At 39.0% G+C, this 18,343-nt stretch overlaps 1 protein-coding gene across 3 annotated transcripts in view; it reads right to left on the reverse strand.

Annotated features, from left to right (window-relative positions):
- Positions 1–853: 853 nt before the first annotated feature.
- LOC125292184 (LIM and calponin homology domains-containing protein 1-like) overlaps positions 854–18,343 on the reverse strand; it is a 106,538-nt gene continuing 89,048 nt past the window's right edge. For all 3 annotated transcript variants that reach the window (XM_048239380.1, XM_048239378.1, XM_048239379.1), the window contains one exon: positions 854–2,463. In XM_048239380.1, the coding sequence (XP_048095337.1) occupies positions 2,441–2,463 (23 nt within the window). In that variant the 3' untranslated portion in view covers positions 854–2,440. The remainder of the gene's footprint in view (positions 2,464–18,343) is intronic.

The raw sequence follows: 18,343 nt of genomic DNA on the forward strand, positions 1-18,343 counted from the left end.
TCATGAACAAGAAATTTGTGAATACACGCCAAACAAATTATTAATGTTGCTTAACACATGCCTTACATGTCACTAATACAGGCATTAATTAGGTATGTATTAGTGGCTATATATAATATATTATGCACATGTATACACACATTATACATTAACACATAATCAAAACACAGACTAAGAGACATAAATGGCTGCACAACAAAAGAATGGTGTGGAACAGTGAATTCTTTCAAAATCGTAATTCACTAAATGCTTAATTACAACAGGACTGATTTCCCTCCTAATATCTGATTTTTTTTTTCTCAGCCTAAAATGTCAACCATGTATGTCAACCACTATGTCTGTAAATGTTTTCACACAGGCAGTTTGTGTGTATTGGGTAATGCTCATAATATGAGTCAGAGGATGCCTGATTTAGGATTACATTTTCTGTCTCACACTGCATTAAAATGGTGTATTTATCAGTCCAAATTTTAAAAATGTCCCTGGCAAAATTCTCGGATCCCCGAAGGATTCCAAGTCTGCCATACGTTCTTATAATGAGCTCAATCTCAGCATGCAAGGACTAAACTCACACAGATGCTTGTTATGTGATATTATGCAAGTCTAACCAATAACATTTAAATTTTAGCCATATTTATGTGTTGAGATGGTTTATCTATAGGTTACCCTATATACTTATAGATTACAAGATAGGAATACTGTTTGCGGACATCCACATCAAACTTGAACACTGAAGCATGTAGCTGTACACTTTCTTCTTACTTAGGAGCATGCAAGAATATGCCCCATGGTTCCTTCGTGGTTCTCTCTCAGGATTTCCTCATTATCTTAACAAAAAAAGTGGACAACACCAGAAGTTTTCCTCTTTTTATTGATGCAGTCAAATGATAAACACATTTCCCATGTAAGAAAGAAAAATCAATATTGAACATCTTTGATTATAACCATTTCCCATCTCCCAAAGTATGTCTGCTGTTTGACAGAGTGTAAATGAAAGTAAAATAAAGCTAATGGCTCTGAAATAAAAACAATGGTCAATGTCATAAATATCACTGGTTCCCAAAATAGTTTTAAAGGGTCTAGAGAGAAACCTGATTAGTTGAGGAAAAATAAGTTAAATGATTTCATACTCCTCTCCCTCTGTAGGAGTATACAAAAAAGATATATTGGCTAACATTGCCATTTCCATGGACATCAATTTCTATTTACATTGACTTAGAGGGCCAACAGACCCATGTAGGACTTAATTTAAGCTTACTCACGGTTAAGTGCCTTGCTCAAAGTTCAACCGTGGAAGCTGGGAATTGAACCCTTAACTTTTCAAATAACTGCAAGCTAGCCCAGCTCATTAGCCACTATCCTACCACTGCCCCACTTGTTGATACTAACTACAGGGTAGCCCTGCTTACTTTGGTCTATTTGTAAATTCAATCTGGCACAATGAAAATGGACAAATCTGTACTTTAAAAACTGGAGATGGTCCTCACTGCAGAACACAAGATCCAGGAAGAAGAGCTGGATCTAGATCTAACTGTTTCCACTTTATGTACTCTGCTCCACCACATGGACTAGCATATTGGAATTTGCAAGATGAAAGAGAAGACTGTGGTCGAAGTGCTTTTCTACTGTTTTGGTCATGCAAAATGAGGATCAACTTGCTTTTGAAGACCAAATCAGTCACAAACAAAACAGTAATTAAACCTCATATTCATCCCATATTAAAGCAAATATTATGGACCCTCTTATTTCTGGGGTAATGCAGTTTCATAAGTCAAGACATAAATAATGAATTTGTGTGATAACAACAGTGCAATACAACTTGCAGACATTGTGCTGCATATTATACTTAAAACAATATCTGCAGGTGCATGCACCCGTCCAATATTATGTACAAGCAATTTTTTTTAACACTTTATATAAACACCTCATTCTCAAATTGCACAAGTAAGACAACTTAAATCAAATTATCAAAAGAATCCTGCCCATTGAAATCTTCTACTCTGACACTACCTAGTTACCATTGAACTCCTGACTGGAAACATTTTAAATTAGCTTAAAATGTGAATACACAATCCTACTTATTGATCCAACAGCTGTTCAGAATTGTACCCTTAATTATGAAATATCCATTTTTAATTAGCCTTTTGTAGCCAAATTGTATGTAAAAATGAATGTGCTTAAGAATGAGTTGGATGGAAACGCAACTAACGACAAATCCCTTGAAGGCTAATTCAATTGTATTATATTGCCTAAAGCTGATCAACGTTCAACTGCAGTAATTTATAAGCATCACATTGTTGTTGTACCACCATCTGGTCCAATGACCATTATCAACTATGAAAAAATCAATATTCAATATACTAAACAGGAGTTGAAGCCAGGGTTCATACGTTTTTCTTCTTGAAGTGGTTCCTCCTCAAACAGCATTCCATGAAGAACATCACATGACAGTGGGATGACCAGCTGCAGGGGATCCAGAGTGACCATTGTAAAAGAAAAATGCAGACACTCTCATCAGTTAACAGGAAACAATGATGGCATTTTATTACATTTCAAACATGGGACTTATTAGGGGTGTGCATATAAATAATTTTAAATATTTGAATAACCGACAGTGTTATTCGCGCTGCTAACACTGATCCTTTGAGAGTGCATTATCAAGAACATAAGGTGGATAGCGCCTGGTCTTTGTGGTACGGTGCAACGATGAGTTTCTAGCAATGCAATGGAAAGTCTTTCCTTCATTAGACTGTGAATTCAGTGGTCTCCCTTTTATTTTCTGCTTATTTCTCTGCATTGTGTAGACCAGTGGTTCCCAAACTTTTAACAGGCATGTACCCCCTGAGACATTATGATCTTCCGGAGTACCCCCAACACCACCAATTGTTAACAAGTTTTTTTAAATTGTTTTATTAATATTTATTTTTATCAATTTTGTCGAGAATAGTGAATAGGATCAGACATATACAAATCTCATCAATAGTCAACATATGATAGGCCTACAAATGTGCTGAATATAATGATTTTAAATAGATCTGCACCTAATCTCACACACAATCGTCTTGTTGAATGCAGTGATCTTATCTGCTAGGTGCTTGTCTTTGCCTTGTAACTGGAGATTTAACTGATTGAGCTTTCCAAATATATCACTAAGATAGGCCAGCTTCGTCAAGAAATGTTCATTAGTGAACGTGCTTGCAGATTCAAACATGCGCTCTTCCTCCAAGAAGGAGAAAAAGCCTCGGGAAAGCCACCTTGCCTCTCTGTGAAACAGTACAGCCTTTTGGTCAGCTCCCATCTCCTCTCAAAGTGCGGAGAATAGACACGCTTTTAAGGGCCGGGTCTTGATGAAATTCACCACTCTCACAACCTCGTTCAAAATCTCATTCAGGTCGGGACTATAAGCTGCCTTGACACGAGCGCTTCCCTATGAATAACACAGTGCAACCATTGCACATCGGGTGCTACCTGGGCCTAGGCTACAGATAAAAAAATACATTTAAAAAACTCCTGTTTTTCACGTCAGTTCGCGCCCCACCTGGCATGTCTCCTCGCGACCCACAGTTTGAGAAACGCTGGTGTAGACTATCAAATACATTAACACAGCAAAGACTAGAAACACATTTCCTGAAGGAAATACAGTGCATGAAAATGCAAAAATATGATGTAAAATATACAGAGTAAAAACAAACTATATTGGTTGCTAGGTAGATGAGGTTTAATATAGTTGGAATGACTGAACAGTTAAATAGATGGGTAGTTTATATGGTTAAATTATTTGCTTGGTAGATAAGGTTTAATATAGTTGGAATGACTGAACAGTTCCAATAGGTGGATAGTTTAAATGGTTAAATTATTTAGGTAGATAGTTGACGATAACTGACAGTTGGAATGGCTCTAATGTTTGCTAGCAGTTATGCTAACTATGTTTCTAATCATTTTGTCAAAAATGATAAATTGAGCGTCAGCGTCAGTTCTGACAGGCCAAGTAGTCAAGGCGCTGCTAACCGCTATGGGCGTCAGCTGATCAGCTGTCAACTCCCTTCGCACTCCTCTCGCTTCTAAATGGCTACATCCAAACAGGGCGCCTTATTTAAAGCTGCTTTAGTTATTCCTAACTGCTTGCTGCTCGCATTTATGCAACCCACCTCCTCCCCTGCTCCACCCTGTCGTGTATAACATGGCATTGGCTTTATGTCATAGTTGCCTGCTCTGTTCATATGGGGGAATAGTTTAGCTCGCTCAGTGTTAAACTGTGTGAGTCCCCCCTAATGCTGCTGCTGCTGTCCCCAGGCTCACTGCTCTTTCATGGTGCTCATGAAAGGTCTGGGGACCCCTCTGAACAGAGCCATACCGCCAAATTTAATTTGTAATATATTCAATAAAATTTCCTAAATAATTTATTGCTGTGTTGTTCTTGACTTAATGGACCTGACAGAACTATGCTAACAATGCTAACTAGCATGTTAACTATGCTAACCTTGTGACTTAGCTAACTTAGCTTATCATTTTTAGTAGTTATGCTAACTATGCTAAGTAATATGCTAACAATATTAAAATGCTAACTATGCTAACCATGTGACTTAGCTAACCTAGCTAATCATTTTTAGTAGTTATGCTAACTAGCATGCTAACATGCTAACCAAGTGACTTAGCTAACTTAGCTAATTATTTTTAGTAGTTATGCTAACTATGCTAACTAGCATGCTAACAATGTTAACATGCTAACTAGGGATCGACCAATTATCGGCCTGGCCGATTATTAGGGCCGATATTTAGCATTTTTATAATAATTGGTATCGGTCATTTTTTCCACCGATAAACTGATATTGAAATGGATAAAGAATGAAACGCGCTACTTTGTCTGTAAAGCGTCTCTCACTCCCTGCATTTGCTACTCTGTGGTCAAGAGCATTGTCCTGCCCACTACACCGTCTGATTTGTTAGTTAACACGAATGCAGCCAATCAGGATCGAAGACTGAACACAGACAAAGTTTAGGATTCTCACTGAGGCAGACTGTAGACTGGGCTTCAGCTGTACGGAGCTATTTTTCGACGGTAAGGAAGGTAGCCTACATTGCTGAAGTTGCAATGAATCACAATCATCTAACACTGAAGTTACAAAAACACCACTTTGTAAGTTATTCTCTTTGATCCGGATCAATAAGTAAAGCACCCACTTCCTTCATTTAGCGAATTCCTGATTGATGCACGTTACTGTTTACTAGTTAGCCTACAAACTCGGGTGCTGCGTGTCGGGAGTTCTCTGCCTCCGCCTCGTTGGTTAATTGTGAATAACGGGACACCACGGCGGACATAGTACAGACAAGTCCTAAATTATGCGATAGCGAACGTCAAAAAGTCTAATTGCTCCTTTTTGAAACGGACTGTCAGAAAAGATAACATGCACCCAGGGCCAGCCGTAATTTAATCCGACCTGAACTAAATCGCGTCCTGAGCTTTAGGCTCTCAAAAGTGTAGCTTGTAGTCTACACATGGACACAAATTGCATACTTAAATAGCCTAAGAACTATTTTAAAACTGTTTTGTTAAACTATTCAACCGTAACACTTGCCATCACGCATGCACCTCTTCCTCTCCCTCTCTCGTGCACTCACACACACGATGGCAAAGCATCCTCTTTGTGACAGGTCCCTTAACAAGCACATAGCCCATTGTGTAGGCCTAGTCTATGAAAATAATTGCTATCACTTAGCTCTTGGATTAACATGATACACAGGATTTACACTTGCAAGTGATGCAAGTTGATAGACAATTGTGTATCAAAAGAAGAAAGAAAAGTTTGCATAATTAAATGCTTTTGAATTAATTTTTTGCAGCATATCGCCTTTAGTACCTACCCCCCTTTTTGACAACTGACATATCGGTTTTACATATCAGTTATCGGCCTCCTGTTTTAGTAATAATTGATATCGGTATCGGCCCTGAAAAAAACATATCGGTCGATCCCTAATGCTAACTATGCTAATAACCAAGTAACTTATCTAACCTAGCTAATCATTTTTAGTAGTTATGCTAATTAGCATGCTAACTATGCTACCCATGTTCCTTAGCTAACTTAGCTAATCATTTTTAGAAGTTTTGCTAAAAATGTTAGCAATGCTATGCTAACCATGCTAACTAGCTACAGTGGGTAGGAGTCATAGTTGATGACAAGTAACAGTTACAATGGCTGAACAGTTAAAAAGTTCAGTAGTTTAAAGGGTTAAATTGTTTAACAGTGAAATGTTGTAGTGAGGACTTTTATTTTGAAACAGTTTTTTGGCAGAGGAAGCAGTTGAACAGGATGTGTAGTCTTAATAGGGCCAGTTTGTATGCTTAAAGCCTGAGACTGGCAGTTGATCCAGGTGGCCGGAACACCTGCCATAGGATTCTAATTGCTTAACGGCCGTATTATGATGTCACAATTGGCCATTTTAAGTCTATGGGGATTTTTAAAAAGTTTTTCTTTAATAGTTTAAAAAGTATAAAAGTTGAAAAGTCATACCAACCCGATCTGTTTGAAGACCTACGTTACAAAGTTTGAATGAAGTTTCTAAGTTAAACTGTTTGCAACATTGAACATTGCGTACGGAAAAAGTGGTAAGCGGAATAATAAGAAGAAGAAGAAGTAGAAGAAGTTGCCTAGGAAGAACAGTACAGTGCATTTTCATGCACTCTAATAAGAAGCCTAGGAAGAACAGTACAGTGCATTTTCATGCACTGTAATAATAATAAGAAGAAGAAGCCTAGGAAGAACAGTACAGTGCATTTTCATGCACTGTAATAAAATGCCTTGGAATAACAGTACAGTGCATTTTCATGCACTGTAATAATAATAAAATGCCTTGGAAGAACAGTACAGTGCATTTTCATGCACTGTAATAAAATGCCTTGGAATAACAGTACAGTGCATTTTCATGCACTGTAATAATTTGGATAACAATAGAGTGCATTTTCATGCACTCTAATTACAATCCTATGCCAGGTGTTCAGGCCACCTGGAGCCACTGTCTCAGGCTTTAAGCATACAATATGGCTGTATTAAGACTGCAGATCCTGTTCAACTGCTTCCTGTGCCCACAACTGTTTCAAAATAAGTTTAATATAATAATAAGTCCCTTTAAACTATCCAACTTTTTAACTGTTCAACTGTTACTGTAACTGTTTGTCAACTATGACTCCCATCAACTGTATACTCTGCCTTCAACTGTTTCAAAATAAAAGTCCTCACTAGCTAGTTAGCATCATTAGCATTGTTAGCATTTTAGCAAAACTGCTAAAAATGATTAGCTAAGTTAGCTGAGTCACATGGTTAGCATAGTTAGCATTGTTAGTATAACTGCTAAAATTATTAGCTAAGTTAGCTAAGTCATATGGTTAGCATAGTTAACATGTTAACATTGTTAACATTTTTTCCAAAACTACTAGAAAACATGAGCTAAGTTAACTAAGTAACTTGGTCAAAATAATTAGCTTTGTTAGCATAACTACTAGCAAACATTAGAGCCATTCCAACTGTCAGTTATCGTCAACTATCTACCTATATAGAGCCTTTAAACTATTTGTCTACCAACAAATAGTCATCAGTATGTCAACAACCTTTAAACTATCTACATATAACTTTTAAACTTTCAACATTCATTAAACTATCTGTCTATTAAACTATCTATTAACAACTATCTATTAACAACTGTTAAACTATCTACATTCAACTTTTAAACTGTCTACGTCTAAACTATCAACTTTTTATTAAGCTATGCTATGTCTGTCCTAGCTTCATTTTCATGCACTCGTAATTCCCTGGAATTACATTTTCTAGTTGCTCTTTTGTGATGTCATCATCTAATGTTAAGTCAATGGGGAAATTTTAGTAGTTTTTAATTAATAGTTTAAAAAGTATAAAAGTTACAAAGTTGAAAAATACATAGCTGAAGTCACATAAGTAAGACCTACGCAACGCAGTTTGAATGAAGTTTCTAAGTTAAACGGTTGAAGCTGTATTAAATGCACAAAAAGCGTGAGAAGAATAATATTAAGAAAAATTCGGATAACAGTAGAGTGCATTTTTATGCACTCTAATAAGAAGCCTAGGAAGAACAGTACAGTGCATTTTCATGCACTGTAATAAGATAGCCTGGCTAGCGCCACCACTTCTCAATGAGACGTGGTCTGGGAACCAAACGTTCATTTTTTCGTATTTGAAAAAAATGCCCAGATCCGTTTATTGGGTGCCACGGATGTCTATCAAATGCGTCTGTGCATAGCTCATCATCGTCTTGCTTTCCCACCTGTTCTGTGATTGGTTCCCTATCTCAGGCGAAAATTTGCTCCATGGTCTCCAGGCTGCCTTAGCAGCGTGAATCAAATCGCGCGCAAGGCAGCATGGGAACACCCAGGCTAGTAATAAGAAGAAATCGGGTAACAATAGAGTGCATTTTCATGCACTCTAATAATTCGGATAACAGTAGAGTGCATTTTCATGCACTCTAATAAGAAGAGGCCTAGGAAGAACAGTACAGTGCATTTTCATGCACTGTAAAAATGGGAAATGTCTCAGATCCATTGTTTATTGTGTCTGCAAAATTCTAATTTAATGGACAGTGAGGAGCTAGCAGAACTTCAATAATAGCAAGACTTCTATGCTATGTTATGCCATGTCATGCTATGGAAGCACATTCTGTACATTTTAGAATATCCAAATAGAGATAGTCATATTCGAATAGTATATCTTGAACGGCTAACCAATTATCTTAACGTCAATACACATACAGTAAGCCTAAAACTAAAGGGATCAGTGGGATTAATTGCCTAAAGAATACAGGCCAGGCTTAGCATCCAAGTTTTACTTTAGCCTTCTACTTGATATGAAGCATATTCAATTTAGCCTACGCACGTTTTTCTTTGTTTCCACGAACTGTGTCTTCTTCCAAAATGAATCTTTAGTCACTGGAACAGTGTCACCACATGGTTGTTCTTGCTCTACTTTGTTAGTATCTAGTTGTTTTGTAGGAATAGTACGCTTGTATGATCAGTTTCCTTTCTAAAATATTTAGCGAACTCCATCCTCATCAACGAACTTACTATGGCCAATATCTTTGAAATTTAACGGTCTCTGTTTTATTAGGAAGACATGAATTCTGGGTGGATTTGGGCATGCCTCAGACTCGTGGCGTGAGCGTTATCTGAGCGAAATTGGAGCGGAACAGAGCAGCATCTCCGGCCTCTAAATTAAAAAGCACTCCGCAATCCAACAAAATTCCATCCGTTCTGCTCCTCGCTCGTTCGCGCTCCGCTCACTAGCTCTGATAGCTGCAAGCAGCCATGAGGGGGCCAAGCAGACTGGAGTTGCATGGCAACATCAAACACATGGTTGTGTAACCAATGAAAGCGTGAAAGCGTTGCTGATATATGAGCCTACTTCCTGTGATTATAGCGCCCCCTAGTGATCAAAAGATACCAAATGTATTACAGTGGGCAGTGCTTCGACTTGGCTAGCTTCCCTCACGGTCCGCACGCGGGATCACGCGACTTTAATTTGTATTTTTCCAGTGATGCTGCAACAACCCAAACAACCGGCAGATGTCTCAAGTGATGGAGCCTGGAAAACCCTACACAGACTTCACTACAGACTTTAGCAGACTAGTTTAGAAATAATTTAATAGCCAGAAATATGCCTGCCCTGCCCTAATAAAGAAATATTTGGTTAACTGCGAGTGAATCCCGTTTGCAGCCGTGAAAAAAGCAGGGACAAATTAAACATTCTGGTTTTCTCGAGTGCAACGATGATGGACAGACATCATTTGGAGAAAATATAGAGCATATTAACCTCCGTTGCTCAGCCAAATGCCTTCCTGTTACGTCCTGTTATCACAGAGTTACAGGCGATAAACGATTTTTGATGGTCACAAGTTTACTTCATTAGCGTTTATTTTTTTGATTATTAAAGAGTGTTTTTCATTTAAAGGCTTGACTTCGTGCTTATTCAGTAGAGCATTTAGTGCTCTCCCCAATTCCAGACGTTCACATTGCATGTTTGTTTGTAATGGATGCAACCGCGAGATACGCTTGTCATAGGCGCCAATACCGTGTTCCGTCGCTCGAGCACCCACGGAAAACATCGAGCACCCACGTGTGCCAGCTTACAGTCCCAGCTAAATTTCCATTAATTTAAAATCAAGCATCGCAGTTAATGTTAAATTCAGCATCTCTCATAATGTGATTGGCTACAGTATATGTTGCTGTCAATCCCCTACTCCATATACTAACCACCAATGAGAGCGTCTCTCGTATGAAAATTCCTGACACTTCCCACCTGAAGAATTAACGCAAGGCTTTGTCGGGTCTTCAGCCCCGAATGTTTAAAATGTATATAGCCCTGAATATCATTTTAAAAGTAGTCTGACAAAGCTTATTGTTTTGTGACACAGCTAAACACTGGTACCTCATAGAACGTCTATAACATAGCCTAGGTGGTCGCAACTCACAAAAGTAAAGCAGATAGAAATAACTCTGCTTTATGATTGTTGGCTTCTGATGGTATCTTGCTAATTCACTGAACTGCATTAGGTGACACAAATGGTACTGCCTTTATCTTATAACTCCTTGTCTGAGCGACTACCAGGCCCAGGGGCGTCATGCAAGCCAAAATTCAGAGGGGGCACAATCAGGCAATTATTTTTTTTCGGGGAGGTGTCATGTTAGCAGTGTTGTAATGTATTGGAGTACAAATACTTCGCTACTGTACTTAAGTAGAAATTTCACGTATCTGTAGGCTACTTTACTTCGCTATTTAAATTTATGTCCACTTTCACTTTTACTCCACTACATTTCCTAGATAAAATATATACTTTTACTCCGTTATATTTCCACTAAGCATCTTCGTTACTCGTTACTAAAACATAAAATTAGAAGAAATGTGTGCAATAAGGGAGGTTTGGCAAATCACTGCTCCTAGATTGCATTACGCCGCTCTTGCATCTATTTCAGCTGTTTGTTGCTATAAAGAAGGAGGGCCTTTTAACTGAAACCGCCATGGAAGCACCTACTGGAGGACCTCCCGTTATCATAGGCGACCACCCGGCGATAGTGGTGAACTCGGTGAACAGGGTAGTGGTGAAGATAACGTCATACACCCGTGGCCGTATTTGCAAGGAATGTTTCTGTACATTGGCAGCTTTCTGTGAAGCTGAACACTCCGCTACCTGCCTCAGCGGCATGTGAAAGGCTATTTAGCATCGCAGGTCTTGTCTTCAGTCCAAGAAGAGTAAGACTGGGCCCGGGGTGGGAAATCGGGAGAATTCCCTGTGGGCCGCTTCACTTTTGGGCCGGTCGAGGAAAAAATATTGACATTTGTCACGTTAGCCTATCTTTTCTTAAAGTAGGACATGTTCCGCATTCTGTGCATGACACCAATGCAATGCCTCTGCATGGGTTGTAGCCTACGTGAGGGAGTTCTCCCCTCCCAAAAAGATTTGGTTGGGTCCACATAGCCCGTCTTTTCCAAAACGTTTTCTCAGATACAGATAGCCGAGCCGGCCCTACAGTAGACACAAGCGCCAGGAAGGATGGATGGTAGAAAGAGGCCAGGAGAGACTGAGCAGCAGATCAACCAGTCGACCACTGGAAATGATGACCCCGAAATTAGTGATGAGGAGGCTGACTACAGGGACAAGTAGAGAGGATAAATTAAAATTATTTAATGTGAGAAAGCAAATACCCTACATGATAAACCTATATGCCTTGTTTGCTCAGAAGAGGGTTGTAGTAAAGGAGTAGGCTAAATCACCAAACAACAATATAGCCTACCCATGCAAAAAACATGTAGCCTAAACATTAGTTCAATATGCCTCTTTGTGGAAGCATGGGATAGGCTACATTTCAAAGGCTTTCTTTCTTTCTTTTTTTCTTTCTTTCTTTCTTTCTTTCTTTCTTTCTTTCTTTCTTTCTTTCTGTTTTTGTTAACTTGTGGAATAGTGGAATATTTTTTGTTAACTTCTTAGTTGAAGTAAATTATTATATAACCTTTACACATTTGTTGAACCATGGTACTAATAAAAACTACAGGAGAGCTGAAATGTTGCTTCATTTATCCAATTTCCACCACTATGGAAAACGTGGGCCGGTCTTGGGCCTGAAACTCCCAAGCACTGAATTCTGGCAACTTTGAAAACCAGCTTCTTTTGAATATGAACAGACACCTTTTCAGTTTCAACTAATGACTGGCATATTAGTAGCTGGACATTGTGGCCTGTGTGTGTGTGAGCGTGAGATGGTGACCTGGGGAGTAAGCCCTAGAAATGTTCATACCACATGACCAAAATTTTCTCCCAGGTCATTTTATTTTTAAAGAAATAAGCTATTTATTTGTCATTTTTACCTAAAGTTCATACAAAAGTGACATTTCTGTTTCTGTTTTTTTTTCTTTGATGTCAGAAAGCCAAAATAAAGTTCACAATAAAAGTTCAAAATAAAACCGCTTGCTTTTTACTTTTACTTTAAATACTTAAGTACATTAAATATCAGAAAATTACTTTTGATACTTAAGTACAGTATATATCAGATACTTTAAGACTTTTACTTAAGTAACATTCTAAAAAGTAACTTTCACTTCTACCAAAGTCTTTATCTAGTGCGATACTTGTACTTTTACTCAAGTATTGCTTTCTAGTACTTTATACAACACTGCATGTTAGAGGGGGGCCAGAGATTTCTCCCCCTGGAAATGTTTAAATTCTGGCTGCTAAGGCCATCCTTAAAAATATTTTCGTTTGCCGTAACCCGACCGACCCTGTCAATTTAGAACCGACCCAAATATTTATTTTTTGCCCCCTTTTAGTCCGACCGACTTGCCGGTTGTAAACTTGCGTTAATACCGACCGATTGTTTTTTTTACTCTAAACAACCAATACAAATGCAATACAATTTCTTTTAGTAGGCCCACGTATTGTGAATATAAATTGCCTACATGCAAACGTGGCTCACTTTGCGTGGCTCACTTGGCGTCATCTCTACACCATTGGTTTTACGCATGTCACACTATGGCCTACGCTTCGTTTCATTCACACAAACTGATAACGCTTTTACTTGGCACGAAGTTCTGGAAGAACTGTGGCCAGATCTTTTCTCATCCCTTCTCCCCCTAGTCTAGCGGTGACCGTGTCGGAGTATTGAAATTGGTTGTGGTCTATTCAGCATTTCTCGAAATATGGGTCCATAACATGGAGACTGCTGGTTCAATTCGAGTCGTGGAGTGAAATTAGGCCCGATGCTTCATCTGATAATTTGCTGCGCAGTTGATCAAGAAACCGCGGATCGGCGAAAAAAAGAAAACAAACGTTTCTGCTATCGATGTCATTAAACATGGAGCCCTACAATTAAGTGGTGGTATGAGCATTCATTCAATGCGGCGTCTGCGCGAGAGAAACTGAAACTAATCGATAGCGTTGGTATCAAAGCTCCGCTTCAACCTGTTAGAAGGCTATTTATTTATTTAACGAAACTTAATAGAACGGCGCGTTGTTTTGGAACTTCCTTAGAAACAGAGCAGAGACTGTATATAATATACTGTATAGCATTGAGTATTGTATAGTCAAATTTCAATATAACGTGGCCAAGAGCTATTGTAGCCTTCTTTCTGGGTACATGTAGATGAGCCCTATGACCCAAAAGTCTGCCATGACCGGGCCTCAGGTCAAAGAAGTTTGAGAAAGGCTGGTCTATATAACCTGCATCAGAATGAGGTTTGCAATGGTGCGCCTGAAGGCACGGGTTGAAGACCCAGTCAGTTACGTCCGCGATATGCACATTTGTGTAAATTCATTCCTACGTAATCACAATGACCAAAATTGAACTTTTTTTTTTTACTTTGAATCTTGAAAAAAAAAATATTGACCTACCTACCGACCCATTTTTATTTTTTTTTGGCTGTTACTGCAAACAAAAATATTTTTAAGGATGGCCTAAACATACCATTTCAATGCAGTTTGGGAGGGACAGAAATACCTAACAGAGCAAGCACCTATCTGAGGTCTAAGCTGAAGTATCTATTTTGTAAGTCAATGTAAAACACATAGGTTGGTGAAAGAACTGTAAACTCTAATTCAGTTTATTAAAGCATGTTTAGACACACACATTTACACTTGACTACACATGATTTAAAAAACAGAACCATTGCAGTTGTTATGATTTGATTGATATGTGACCTAAGAACAATCTTACATTAAAAAAGTTGCTGAGGTCTGACTTTGTGGTGCTCAGAAATTAAATTATTTTAATCTTAATTCATGTGATGAAGGTCTTTGAAAGAAGTTTGACAGGTTTCAGTGCTGAGTAAGGTTAACACTAAATATTTGAATATTTTACTAGGCTACTCATTTGTAAGTTGCTACCTGCAAATCATGAGCAAGTGACCGGATAATAACCTAAGTTATGAGCCCTCTACATCACGGTCATAGCGATCATTTATTTAAAACAACTTTAGACCTCCATTTGATGGGGTAGCCTAGGCCTATACCTTTTCACTACATGGATTAGCTGCCAGATACAGTGGGCAGTGCTTCGACTTGGCCAGATTCACTCGCGGTCCGTGCGCGGGATCACGCAGTATCACGCAACTTTAATTTGTATTTTTCCAGTGAGACGCTGCAACAACCCAAACAACCGGTAGATGGCTCAAGTGAGCAGGTTGTCTCGTTAAAAGAAATGGAGCCTGGAAAACCCTACACAGACTTCACTACAGACTTTAGCAGACTGGTTTAGAAATAATTTAATAGCCAGAAATATGCCTGCCCTGCCCTAATAAAGAAATATTTGGTTAACTGCGAGTGAATCCCGTTTGCAGCCGTAAAAGAAACGCAGGACAAATTAAACATTCTGGTTTTCTCCGAGAACGATGATAGACAGACATCATTTGGACAAAATATAGAGCATATTAACCTCCGTTGCTCAGCCAAATGCCTTCCTGTTACGTCCTGTTATAACGGAGTTACAGGCGATAAACGATTTTTGATGGTCACAAGTTTACTTCATTAGCGGTTTATTTATTTTTTTGATTATTAAAGAGTGTTTTTCATTTAAAGGTTTGACTTCGTGCTTATTCAGTACAGCATTTAGTGCTCTCCCCAATCCCAGACGTTCACATTGCATGTTTGTTTGTAATGGATGCAACCGCGAGATAGGCTATGCGTTTGACGGCAATGAGTTGTTAACAGACATGAACCAAGACATATAGCCCAGCAGCAATCTAGGGACTGTTCGTTATTTATTTAAGGGGCCACCGGAGGAATTTTGAGTGCTTCAGTCAAAAGTTGCATGACCCTTTCTTGCCTGCTAGAAATTGTTCAATGACCCTCCGACAGAATTGTTAAAAAAGACATGCCCCTCCCCTGCCAATTGTCGCTGTCTTCCACCCGCGCCACAGCCACACACTGTGATAACGTTCTTAAATCAATCTTTCCCGTGAGCTTGCATGCTACCAGTCCTTCCTTTTCAAATGTGTTGCGTCTGTTTGCACAATTTCACAAATAATCATATGTGATTAATAATATGACAAATAATCCCTGTGCACGGGGACCGAAACAATGCATGCCAACTTTTTCTGTGTTTATCACGTATTTTAACTTTCCCCCGCTGTCTTGCCGTTTTAATGTTTTCCCGTAGAATATCCCATATTTTAATACTCTCATAACAGCCCTGCCATCGGGCCTGTCTCTGTGTTGCCCTGTTGCTACCCCTTGCCCTTCCAACGAAACAGATGTCTTCAAATCATCGTTTTCCTTGCTTGAAGGTGATAGAGTGATGTTAACCTATTTAAGTTTAACGGCGTGATTGTCGTGAGAGCACGATTCATTGGCGCTTGCATGTTCGGCCTTATGTCTACGTGCGCACCTGAGGCTACTCAGCTAGAGAAAGAATTTCCCCTGTTTGTATGCAAGTTGGCCTACCATAACTTACCAACTCTGCACTGTAGACCCTAACTGGCTATTTGTATTTTTCTGTGAAATAAGCAAATGTATTTGTTCAACTTTATGAAGCAGAATTACGCATAGGCTACTTGGAACATAATACATTTGACAAAGGACAGGTGTATGTTGCTAGTGACAAAATATTAACTTTCAGTGTTTTACGATGTCTTTGTCATGGGGAAGTGTTTTTCCCCATGCATTTATTCTAGGTTACTGTCAGTGACTGCCGTGAGAGAAGCGGGTTCTGTGTTTCGTTCATGTCAGTGACTGACGCCTTGAAGCGAGGTCTGTGTTGTGTTGCGTTAATTTATTTTCATTGGGCATACCGTGCCGTGCCGTCCACAGCTCTTCAGTTCTGACAAAGCCAAAATTACTCCTTTTGAAACAATGAGTGCAGGAAGCGTGTTTGTATGGTTATATTGCTTGACGGGGGGATCCCAAGCAGCTTTCAGCCATAAGGCTACTTTGAGAACATTTCAATTCACCCGACACTAATATTCAAAATGTTGAAAACTATTTCGGCATAGCCTATAAAGGAGTTTAATTAAATGGAATGTTCGTTGTAAACAAACGAGCTACTTGGTGAGGCTTGGCCTCACAGATGCGCTCGTGCCTTAGATGGCAGGAAAAATCTTCACGATAGGCCTATTAACTAACCACCCGATTCACGTTTGCTGGGGGGAAGGGGGGCTATCAGACATTTGTGCCCAGTTTATCCGGCCCTGCCACCAACAAATCACACCTTCCCACCTCTGACAGCTTAAAAGAAGTCAAGAGGTCTACTCACAGACCTATTCACAAACTTGCGGCATTTTGCCGTGTTTTGAAATTCTATGCAGCTACAGGAGCTTCCAATCGTGAGGAAACAATTTTGCATTGTAGGCATAACTAACATGCAATAACGCCGCCAACAACAACCAAAACTAGGCTAATCATTGTCAACATGTAAATTAAATGTAACATTATTGTGAATCAAATTAAAATGTTCTCTTTTGCAAACGTAGGCATAGTAACATAATAATTTAATAATGTTACAAAGATACTACATCAATCCATTATGTTTCATTAGGCTACTAGGCTATTTGTTTTGCCTTGATTCATTTAGGCTAGGCCTTTTTATTCAGGGGCAGATTCACAAAAGAATTTAAAGGCTAAAAGTAGCTCCTAACTGGCTTAATTTAGGAGCAACTCCTAAAAAAATAATGGTCGTGTCACTCCTAACTTTACGACTCCTAATTTTTTCACAAAAAGTAATTCACGAAGCATTTTAGACCTAAAAGTAGCACCTAAGTCTGGGACAGCTTAAGAGAGGACTCCTAACTCACTAAGACCTATTCATAAACAGCTTTTTTTGTGGCATTTTACGTTATGATGTTTTGAAATCGTAGCCTATGCATAAACAGGAGCTTCCAATCGAGGGGAACAATTTTGCATTCATAAAGGGATGCAATAACATACCAACAACAACCAAAACTACTCATTGTTAACATGTAAATGAAATGTAACGTTTCATTGTGAATCAAATTACAATGTTCTCCTCTTTGCAAACGTAGCCCTAGGCATATGGTGACAGATTAATTTAATAATGTTGCAAAGGTAGGCTACTGCATCAATCCATAGGCCTATGTTTCATTAGGGCTACTAGGCTATTTGTTTTGCCTTACTCTTTATTCATTTAGGCTAGGCCTTTTTATTCAGTTATTAATCATCTTCCGTCCTTCAAGACTACTTGTGTAGCACGCGATTCTCCGACCTGTCACCTGTCACTCATCATTGGAAGAGAGGTGTTTGGAATTCCCGCGTTACAATCGTCAGCCAATCAAGGTGGTCACTTCAGTCAAGCTTGTGCATGAGTAATGACGTCATCCATAGCCAACTCTAAGACTCACTCCTAGTTTAGGAGTTGTCTGAAAGGCTTTGTGAATAACTTTAAGAGAAAACTCCAAGCTAAAAATCTTAAAGTGCGATTTAGGAGTAGCCTACTCCTAGTAGTAAGATAAAAAGCCTTTGTGAATAGCCTACGGCCCCAGTTATTCATCATCTTCCGTCCTTGTGTAGGCTTAACGCATTCTGAGACCTGTCACCTGTCACTCATCATGCGTAAGGGAGGTGTTTGGAATCATGCCAGCGTTACAATCATCAATAATCAAGGTGGTCACGCTTGCCCATTTCCCCAAATTAATGGTGGAATATTATTGATGATCATTGTTATTTAAGAACATGCAGTGTCGCGAGTACCAAAACATCTCGTTAAAAGCATCATAACGCATTCTGGCGGGTCTGTTATTTACTGTAGGCTCGCAAAACCACAGGCCTTTATTTTCGGCAAGCCTGCATTCATTCATTCATTCATTCATTCAATCTTTATTTATTCTCG

The sequence above is a fragment of the Alosa alosa genome, chromosome 3, assembly GCF_017589495.1.
Source record: "Alosa alosa isolate M-15738 ecotype Scorff River chromosome 3, AALO_Geno_1.1, whole genome shotgun sequence".
NCBI classification, from domain to species: domain Eukaryota; kingdom Metazoa; phylum Chordata; class Actinopteri; order Clupeiformes; family Clupeidae; genus Alosa; species Alosa alosa.